The 10,912-nt window shown below is 39.7% G+C and overlaps 2 protein-coding genes across 4 annotated transcripts; both read right to left on the bottom strand.

Annotated features, from left to right (window-relative positions):
* Positions 1 to 980: 980 nt before the first annotated feature.
* Positions 981 to 3,034, bottom strand: LOC107489135 (uncharacterized). Its single transcript, XM_052262350.1, has 2 exons — positions 2,159 to 3,034; positions 981 to 2,040 (listed from the first exon to the last, which is right to left on the bottom strand). Exons 1-2 carry the CDS (start codon positions 2,190 to 2,192, stop codon positions 1,673 to 1,675), a joined length of 402 nt encoding a protein of 133 aa, XP_052118310.1. The 5' UTR covers positions 2,193 to 3,034; the 3' UTR covers positions 981 to 1,672.
* Positions 3,035 to 6,139: 3,105 nt separating this feature from the next.
* On the bottom strand, positions 6,140 to 10,110 carry LOC107489137 (uncharacterized). Of its 3 annotated transcripts, none has more exons than XM_016109904.3 (5): positions 9,788 to 10,110; positions 8,640 to 8,731; positions 8,351 to 8,526; positions 6,729 to 6,837; positions 6,140 to 6,613 (listed from the first exon to the last, which is right to left on the bottom strand). In XM_016109904.3, exons 1-5 carry the CDS (start codon positions 10,026 to 10,028, stop codon positions 6,314 to 6,316), a joined length of 918 nt encoding a protein of 305 aa, XP_015965390.1. In that variant the 5' UTR covers positions 10,029 to 10,110; the 3' UTR covers positions 6,140 to 6,313. The 3 variants fall into 3 exon arrangements, with proteins under 3 accessions (XP_015965390.1, XP_015965391.1, XP_015965393.1); XM_016109905.3 differs by having other exon boundaries at positions 8,640 to 8,707; XM_016109907.3 differs by having other exon boundaries at positions 6,446 to 6,600.
* Positions 10,111 to 10,912: the final 802 nt, after the last annotated feature.

Here is a 10,912-nt window from a genome sequence, read left to right as displayed (position 1 = left end):
TCGGACAATGGGACACAGTTTGTGGACAAGAAGTTTAGGGAGTTCCTAGATGGCTAGGGATAAAACATAGGTTCTCATCAGTAGAACACCCCCAGACAAACGACCAAGTCGAAGCCGCGAACAAAGTCATCCCCCATGGACTAAAAAATGACTCGACCAGAAGAAGGGATCGTGAGCAGATGAACTAGCGTCAGTTCTATGATCGTATAGGACAACAGCTCAATCCTCCACCGGAAAAACGCTCTTCTGACTTACGAGATTGATGCGGTAATCCCTGTGGAGATCGGAGAGCCAAATCCACGATTACTCCTAGGTGGTGTAGACGAGGCCGTCGAGAAAGACTTGGTCAATGAAACCAGGAAAACGGCACACTTGTCGGAAACGGCGCTGAAGCAAAGAATAGCACTTTGCTACAACGCCAAAGTGCTAAGAAAGAAATTTGAGCCAGACGACTTGGTCCTGCAACGCAACAACATAGGCCTCCCCACCCTTGGAGAAGGAAAGCAGGCGGCTAATTGAGAAGGACCATACAGAGTGAAAGAACTGATCGGTAACGGGGCGTATAAACTATAACGCCTGGACGGGAAGGAAATGCCCCGAACATGGAACGTCACAAACTTTACAAGGTTCTACCCTTAAAAGCCAGAGCGACTACTTAACCTACCAACTCAGTAACACGTTTTACCTTGCGTTGAATTTGTTAATTATCATCTGTTGAACTTGTTAACCTTTAATTTTTATCATCACTCGTATACTACCATTTCACTTCATTCTATTTTCATCTCTATTTTTATTAATTGATCTATAGCGATCACAGTTCCCCGGGACTGATCACCCCGGGAGCCCATTGCACCGTTAATGATACGCCACGGCTTCACAGTGAAGCCAAAATTAGAATTTTAATACAATGCCACCATCCGGCTTCTTCGATTACCAACGTGACAAAGCGGTAAACAAATAAACAATTAACAAACCAGAAATTACAAAAACGGTAGTCAAGCCACCAATTACCAATAAGCAAAACGGTGAATCAGTTAAAGAAACTACATGAGTTCAAAAGATCTACACTGACTATTACATAGTTTAACATGACGAACAAATAAAATTACATCACTTTCTCAGGATGTCAACAATCTGACCATTCCAAATAGTCTTGAACGCTCCAGTTGCAGAAGTGTCAAAGTCGGAAAACAGCAGTTTGACTTGGCCTTTAATCGCTTCATTGGTACCATTTATCACCTCCCTAGCCTTCTTCACTGTATCCTTATTCTTCTTCAAATTGGTAACCTCTTCCTTCAGACCGACAGCCTCCTCCTTAGCAGTCTTGGCCAACTTCTCGACCTATACAAGCTTGGCTTCCAAAGCCGTAACCTTAGCCTGGGCCGCAGAAGTGTCGCCGCGAGCGGCATTGAGCTGGGACTCCAGGGTCATCTCCAGCTCCGTAAGTCGGGCAACCGCTTCATCGGAGGTCTTCACCTTCCCATCTGAATCAGCTAACTTCTCCTTTAAAGTCTTAACTTCTAACCTCAAGCTCTCGACCTCCCGAACAGATTGGCGGTACTTCCCATCCAACGTCCTAGCTTAAGTCGGGATACGCTCAGCTTTCCTAGCAATTGTTGCAGCCCTTAACATACATCGGTACATCCATCGAGCCTAAACGCAAAAATCCCCATTAGGAAAGAACTCGTCGGTACCAGACACGAGTCGAGTCAATGAAGCCCCCGATGTCAAAATTCTTCTCCATCACAGTGAGTGACCCCTCAGGACTAAAGGCCGACTTCCACTTACGAGGGTTGTCGATAATCGCAACATCAGAACCCCTTCCAGCCGGCTCGGCCTCAAGAGGCACCACTCCACTGCTGCTCGAACCAGCCGTAACAATTGGGCCGGCAGATTTCGGTGGAGGAAGAGCCGAATGCACCTCGGCACTAGGGGAAGTCGAGTGCTCGACAGAATGTGTCGCAGAACTATCTTTGCTTGCCTTAGGGAGAAATTGGGCCATTAAATCTTCAAGACCAATGCGCTCGGCAGCCATGCTCACTACAGTCAACAAAACAACTCGTTAGCCAAGGATAGACATACAAAAAAAGGAAGGAAAAGAAGAAAAAGAAAAAAATAAATAAATAAAAGGGGGCAACACTACCAACCTACCACGTACCTACATAGCTCCTACCCGTCTCTCGATCACCCATTAAGAGATGGGGGTTGAGATTACTTTTATTAAAGATGGCCAGCAACACATCAACGATGTCCTTGTCCCGCTGAGTCAGGCCCTTGTAGGTTACTTTTGTAAAAGCATGGACCCGGCCCCGAAGCTCCAGTAGGTCGGGATCCGCCGCTCACCCCCCAAGGTTAACCAAAAAGGATGCACTCCTTCGGCAGGTCGGACTTTGAATTACTTGTCCTTAAAACCATAAAATGAATCCTCGAAGGTCCCGAAAATCCATCTGCCCTGGGCAGCTCGGAATGACATAAACCCATTCTTATATCTCCCCTTTTTAGAAAGATTTGTTAAAATAAATAACCAAAGAAACACCTCCACGGAGGCCGGCAAGTCCAGGTATTCACATACCATCTCAAAGCACCAAATTGCGGCCCAACTGTTCGAGTACAACTGCGACGGGGCCACGCGCACCGATTTAAAAGGGCCATCTAGAAAGAGGAGAAAGGGATTCGAACCCCCAAGACGGTGAACATCGCTTTATAAACCCACATCCAGTCGGCAATTCATAGGGTGTTGAGGTCGATTTGGCATATGCGTTCGTGATCGACAGGGATGAATACTTCGTAGCGTCCTTCCTTGTCACAACCCCCGCACAGCTAGTCGCGAAGACAGAACTCCGTGAGCTCCTCTAATGTCATTTGTGAAGGCATACCCTTCACATCCGAGGTGACCCAGGTATATCTGTCAACGGGTGTTCTCAGAAGAGAACGTTACGCCATACCTACAATGGGAGCACCACAAAGTCAGGCTACCAGGTCAGGAAGTCAGGAAAACTAGAACTAATGCTACGAACACAGGGAACTAACAATAAACGCTACAGTAAGCCTATCTACAGTTAAACCAAGGCTAAGTCTACAGCTAAGTAAAGATTTAGCACCTGGAACATATATGGCAAACCCCCCCCCCCAATGTCTACCTAGCATTGTCAAACATGCAAATCCAATGCCTAATCCAAGTAGGCATGAACGAGAAAAAGCACACAGGCAGCATAAACACGCAGTAAAGTTCAAAAGCATGAAAGACAGTAAAAAAAAACTCACCAGGAAGATGATGATGAGTGAAAGGAGTTACAAAATCTTCAAGAAACTCTGCTGAGTCAATTTCAGATGAAAAGCTTCGGAGAACGCGGAAGGAAAACGAAATGTTTGTGGCAGTGATAAGAAAACAAGGAAATGAGGCATGAGGGGAAGAGAAGAAAAACAAAACGAAAGAGTAACTGCCATGGGGAAGGGCGAAGGACAGGGATAAAATGGACTTTTTCCCATACTTTCAAATCAGTCATAAATGCACTTAATTGCAGGCACGAAGAGGCGACAAACGGCACCCCCTCGAAACGGTGAAGCCCACACGCACGTGGAATGAACGCTCCAATCACGAGCTACTGACAGAGCTACTTCCTGGAGGCAGGTCTACTCCAATGGGGCCCGCCCTAGGTGCAAAGTAGAGGAGAAGGCCCTACCCCTTCTCGAGGTACGTCACTATCACCTCATCCTCACTGCATCTGTACAGATTTCTAACTTGAGCGTCGAAATCTTTTTTACAGGTGGTTCCCCCCCTCTCTCTCACACCGCTGCAGCTCGGGAAGTCGCAAAGCCTTAGTCTCCTCACGTTCAAGACCCAGACCCAAGCCTTCACCACCGATCCGTTTGGGACGCGAGGTCACGAACATGTTGGAAAACATTTCGCTCTCCCAAATATTTAAAAAAAATGAGCTAGCTATGATGATAGGAGCTGAATCTAGTTGGGAAATTATAAGAGGGTAGCACAAGTCGCATGTAAATAGGAAAAAACATGTCATAGAAGCAACATAGAACGTGTATTTAAACACTGATTTGTGTGATAAACAAACTCTTGACATCCATAATTAATCTACCAAAAGAAAATGAAAAATAACAAAAGGAAAGCAAGTGGTCCTATAATGTGATGAAGGGCCATGATGAATGATATCATAATTAACAAAGACAAGACAAAGTAAAGCCACTATTTATCTATTTATATTTTCATTAACAACAAGTATTATTAACAATACGAGAGGGATATCATGAAAGCATGGAAGATAAGAGATTCTCGTTACAGAAAGATTAAGATAAAGCGATTATTCTATGGAATTGCAACAATCATCTACCTTAACTGGCTTGAATCTAAATGAATCAATTGAAATTTGGAAGTAGACATGTTCATCACCTAAAATTACTCGCCACGATGGTATGAGAAAGATAAAGTTGATGTACTTTTAAAAGCATCAAATGAACATGCAAGAGAAAAATATTAGACCAAAATGTTCAACCGTGTCCCATTCTTTAAACATGGACCCATCAAATTAGACACTTTACAAGCTGATTACTGCACTAAGAGCAACAGATGTAGCTAAGAATGGTATAGAGAACTAAATTGAATATGAGCAAAGCTTACAATAAAGTAAAATGATGAGCTTTCCTAGAAGCAATGACAAAGAAACTTAATTTTCAGGTTGCCTAGAATATACAGCGTGAATGTAAGATATATAACTATTCATGTAACTCTACCTAATAATTTAAACTTTTGGAATAAACTATTCTAGAACATGCTATGAGAGCTTTTATGAGCAAAATATCTAGGATTCAATTCTTGTTACCCCAAGAAAGGGATCATGTAAGATATATAACAATTTTTGTAACTCTATCTAATAACTCAAACTTTTTGGACAAGTGATTTCATGACAAGAATCATTTATTTTTTATGGATGACAGTATTATATCCTCTAAAGCTACCATGGATAATTGCCAAATCAATCGTCATATTCTAGGTCTTTATGAAATGGTATTGGGTCTGAATTGATTTTGGGAAATCAACTTTGCATGTTTAGCATGATTTTGGGCAATGAGATCCGAACTCAAAACCCGAGGGCCTTCAACAATTCACTGGGTTCCTAATAAGCAAAGTATCCAATACCAACCATGGGTAGATCAGAGAGTCTGGTAGATAAAAGATAACTCTCTCGAATAAGCAAAGTATCACTGCACATTTCTCTAATGCTCATGAAATTTTAGAGATCCTTTTAACCCAAACAAACGAAGAATATGTGCTAGTTTGGTGTGCGGAAGCAGATCAGTGGAGAGTGAATGGACACATCCAGGACCAATATNNNTTGACATTATGCCTAGAACCACAGTCTTCGGGTGATATACATGCCAAAAAAGCTATTCCTCACTTTTCTTCCAAAGACTGATCAGCAACTTGGGGAGTTCAAATTGTCGGAGGCTGCTATCTTTGTATTAATGTTCTAACATACCCCAAGTTCATCATGGGGAATGGATTTATTCTTTGGTTGAATTTGTCAGGGATAGAAATCAAGAGAAGAGCTGGATTCTGCTATAATCATGTTTTAACAGCAGCACCTGAGAATCAGGTAAAGGAACTAGGGAAAAACAATATACACAATTGAATTCCAAACTCCACATTAGTCTGGTGCCTCAATGGCTACACTTTGCAACCAAGCAAATAAGATATAATGTGTTGAGAAATCACATTATCCACATTATTTATGGGAAGAGCTTAATTTTCTAATCACTACAATATAAGTTGGGAGGCTTTGTTACTAACTCTACCTTGCTGGAAGTGGAATGGAAAAAGAATTCTGTTATGAGGGGGAAGTGAGAGGGTGGTTAGAGAAGAGACAGCAAGGGGACTATATCAGAATTTTGGAGATTAGACTAAAGACCAGGAGAGAGTCAAGCTTCTCGAAAGCTTGATACTATCACTGTTTCTTCTTTGTTATTTCAAAAATAATACCAAGCACCTGAGGGAGGATAAACCATACTGAATCTACCTCACATCAGTAGGTTCCTGCTACTGTTATATCATATTATCTTCACTAGATATCAGTTCTTACAATTTCATATATGAACTTGCACAGCTGCTTAGATAAACGACCTATGTCCAAATTAACAGGTATTTATATTCAATTAATTTAAAGTTTAATAAAACCAGAACATCACCTAGTACTGTGCTGAAAAGTTAACTCAGAAAAGAACTACATTTTTTCCTCCAAAACTACTTCCAAATGTCATATCTAGTTTTTTAAATGTAGGTAGCAAAAAGATTTAAGAATTAATCAAGATACAGGGTTACCATTCTATGCATGTTAAACGGCAATTCTAATCGCCAATCCTTCTGTTTTCGACTTAAAGGCTTGCCTTTTCTGAGAGGGTCTCTGTTCTCTTTAACATCTGCCAGCTTCCACACACATACCTCTGATTCTTTCTCTATAGACTCTAACAAGAAAACTCCATCCTCTTCTGTGCTATTGGATTCTGTATTTTCCGTATAGTGGACTCTCATGGGCATGTCTTGGAAACGATTAAGATCATCTGGCACTTTTAGTATCCTCTCAGCACCTGGGGATGAAACCTTCAAAGTTCAAAACAAAATGTGCACTTTTATTTTATGCACTGAATAGGATTCAGAGGACATTCATTTTCTACTGACTACATACAACATGTATGATGCAGCTACTATGCATTACCTCAAGTGCCAAATCATCAGGTATCTCTCCAAGTGCTCCAACCTCATCTAATCTTTTCTTGTATTCTTGATTATATCGTTCAAGCTCTTCCATGCTTGGACAGCCATATCTGAAAAAGAAAGACAGAAAACTGAATACCAAACTAATTGTAATCAGAAATAAATACTAGGAGGTAAATGTGAAAGTTTGATGGATTGAAATCTGTTACACTGGTATTTATTTTAATGGAAATACAGAAATACAATATAACAGTAAAAGATAATAGAGGAATTTCGAGAGTCCTCTTCTCTCCTAGCCTAGGCCTTTCCAAGTCTTTTCCTACCTCTCATCTAATCAGCTCCTCCTTTTATTGCCTTCCCTCAAATTAATTATCATAATTAGCATTCAACTCCTACGATTATGCGTCCCTGATTCTCTCATCTGACTAATCCAATCATCAATTATTCTCACTTATGATTAGACATTTCTCCTGCCCTATTATTCCTCCCTTTTCTTTATTGCTTCTTCTAGAATAATGATAAGGTAAAGGGATTACTTTCTTTCCTTTTTTGGCTGCCTTTGCTGCTGACTCAGCATTCTCTCTCTCTCTCCAGGGTATGTAACAAAATCTTAAAAGCAACCTCTGCTTGTAGAAAGGCTTTATAATCAACCCACTCTAGACCCAATTTTAAAAATATATGTAGATATGCTGTCTTGATTCCCACAAATTTTAAACTAATACATTCTCATTCTGCGATTGGTTTTTCACCCAGATCCACTACAAAGCTGTACATATGGGTCTCCGTGCGTGTGGCATGATTTTATGCCTAATATGCCATGCAGAAAATGATAAACAAATCATTCATGCTATATGCTGCAACTAAGAAACGTAAACTTGGACTAGGTATAAGTTGTTAGAAAATGGATGGGAGTAGAAAGTGGAATGTGGTAATGCTGAACTGTAAATGTTTTGAGCAGAAAATGGCTAGAGATTAGCTCTAGTAGTAGAGGTTGATTGGAGTAAAATGATTGAGGTTGGAGTTATATTAGCTCATCAAAACATTTGAAAATAAAGAAACGAAAATGTTTCTTTTTGGAATTTAATTTTCACAAAATAAATAAATTGAGCCATTGGAAAGTTCATATTATGAGTCTGCCAATCCCTAACAAACAGCCACGAAAACTTGAGGTCAAAATTATCACAAACTCACCATCCATGTGCCTATCTCAGACTCAAAGTAGTAGTAAACCTCAAATATCAAATAGACGATACAGGGCCATGTGGCTCATCGTGGGCTTCTCACAACCAGTTTGAGCTTATATTAGGAGAGTTTTTTCAGTAAATTCATGGCAACCATAGCTCAGCAGTCAGGAACAATCAGCATCCTTGTCAGATCTGTGATGATTGTTTAACCATTTAACTCGTCATTCTAACTCAGTGGGGGCTTCAACTATGACATTGACACTTAAAGTTTGAGCTGAAACTGGATCTTAACTCTCCTAGTCCTAGAGAATTATTAGACTTCCCTATATCAGCTTCCCCAAGCTGAGTCACTGTTTTTCACACAACAATAACTTCATTTTATTGTAAATATTTTCTACTAACGGTTGTATATGACATAGGTTGAAAGCTGAAATCTTACTCATTTGTTAATTTGTCTAATCTCACATAAACATATCCTCGAGGACTAGTCTTGAAAGCATATAGTTCAATGTCCTCATTAAACTCCTTAAGGATATCCTTGGCAACAGAGAGCGCCCGCTGGCCCCAGGGAACATTACGCAAGGCAACTCCACCGCCATCACCCCCATCACCAATCTACACACAGAGCATCTATTTATAAGCAATGTTAATCATATTTTTAAATTCATTATATAGGTGAAATGAAGAGCTCTACATGAAAGTAAAGAGTCGAATTAATGACGTAGTACCATAGGCTCAGAATCGTCTTCTTCTTCCCATCCATCATCAGTGGTTTCTCCTTCTTCACTTGCCTCATCTGCAAATTTTGAAATAGACAAACCTGTTAAAAAAAGTGTTGTAGTAAATGTGGTAAATGCTGAGATATATAACTTTGCATAGAACATATTAGTTTAGTAACTGTTGGAAAAAAAGAGATTTACAACTTCACATAGCCTGTCCTTTTGGGAAAATCTATCAATGTGCCAGAAAAGAAAGAACAAACACCTAAATCTCATAAAGCAAACCAGAACATTGACAACTAATTGCATCATTCAGCAAGTTTTACCATAAGAAGTTGTTGCATTTGAAATGTTGCACAAGATCTAAGTCATTGTATAACTAAACCATAAACCTGAGGAAAAAGCATTAAAGTAAAAAAAAGAAAGAAAGCAAAGAAGACTTAACGATAAAACTACATAACTAAAGAACCCTTCAATCCTTCTTCATAGTTTGTATTGGTCTAGGAAGAAACCATGTCCTGAGATCTCTAAGCAAGTCATTTAGAAAGAAAAAGAAAAAGAGAAAACTCCTATCCAATAGCAGAACTAAGGAAAGCAAACAATTAAGAATTTCTGAAATTATTAGCTTAAAAATCCATATCAGACAATAAAGATGGAAGACCACTGTTAAGCGTTTCCCATCCCAGTTCCCACTCGTGCCAAAACCTCTGAGACTATACAACTGAAACTGTTCTAAACTCAAAGGCTAACCAAAAACTTCAAAATTCAAATAACCTACCCGAACAATTAGCTTTTGTGGCTGTAAAAATTGATAGTGTTAATAAAATATAACTAGAAATTATGAAGAGATTTTTAGGTTAAACCAGCTGAGCAAATGCAAGGTGGTCCTCAAGGAGAAGTTTTTCTCCAATCTAACAATTGGTCAATGGTCAAAGATTAAGCCAAAAATTGATTATGAAGCTTAAGATAACCAGGGTTTATACTTTATAATCATCATGGCATTCAAAGCTACAAAACCAACTAAATACTTCAAACAATTAATCACTGACAAGCCAATTACTATTTTTTTTTAAAAAAATCATTTAAAAAATAGACTCGTTATGGAGAGTACAAAATACAGAAGGAAAACAAATGAAAGGATGATTAGAGATGATAACCTCGAACATCGTCAGAGAAGCCAATGCTGAAAAACCGACGGGGATCAGAGGAAAAGGAGCAAAGATGGGATTTTTGTTGAACAACGTGATGAGTGAGAGAAGATGGGTTATGTAAATGGAAGAGAGAAGAGCTGTTCAAGTGAGGGGTTGAGGTCCGTCGGAGGAAGTGACCAACAGCGCTGTTCTTCGTCGTCGTCATCATCATCCTCCTGATCATGCTCTTAGTAATGGCTCTCCCCATGCTTTGATGCTCTCTCTACAACCCTAAACACCGTACACAGCAGTATACAAGACGGTGGTGAGCTGAGCACTTACCAGGGACCATTTTCCTATTCATATTTTTTACCTCCGCAAGGTTTTATTATAATTTTATGAGTAAAGTATTGTTTTTGTGTCCAACGTTTAGGATAAGTTTTATAATTATCTCTAGCGTTTCATTTGTCTTATTTATGTTCTCAACGTTCCAAACTTGATTCAATGTTATCTTCCGTTAACTCTATTGACGGAATATTAAGGGAGCTGCCTATGTGGACGCGATACGTTAGTAACCCAAACGTATGTATTGACAAGGTTTCCCTTCGCGTGTAATGTTTTCTTTTACCATACGAAACGCTTGCATTCAGAGAAGAGAAAGAAAAACGTAACATTTCACATTCCACCCACACTTTCTGAATCCTATCGATTATTTCTCCTCCGTTCTTCGTGCTCGATTACGAAGGAAAAAGACGGATTGAAGCGAGTTCGTGTTTTGGTAACTTTGAAACGGCACAGGGTGAAAAGGTATGTGCAATATATGTTTGATTTTCGTTTGAAGGGAATAGTTCATGCAAGTAAAGATGTTAATGCATCAGGTTTCTGCGATTGCAATATTGTTGTTGTTAGGGTTTGGGGTTGTTGATGTAAGTAGAATTTTTTGATTTACATTTTCTGCCCTGCACATTGATTACCGTTGTTTTATGATGTTTGAAACTTGTAATAGAAAAAGTAGCGGAAGGGATAAGTCATTCTAATGTTAAAATTTATCACCAGGGTTATGAGTGGTACACATATTGTGGAAAGATGAAGCATGAGCGAAGTTGGTAGTTGAAGAGTTGCAACATTAGGGAGTTGAAGATTGGAGTCATG

The sequence above is a fragment of the Arachis duranensis genome, chromosome 5 (genome assembly GCF_000817695.3).
Source record: "Arachis duranensis cultivar V14167 chromosome 5, aradu.V14167.gnm2.J7QH, whole genome shotgun sequence".
NCBI lineage: Eukaryota > Viridiplantae > Streptophyta > Magnoliopsida > Fabales > Fabaceae > Arachis > Arachis duranensis.
The sequence above is the reverse complement of the archived record's forward strand: the minus strand, read 5'-3'. Positions and strand labels throughout refer to the sequence as shown.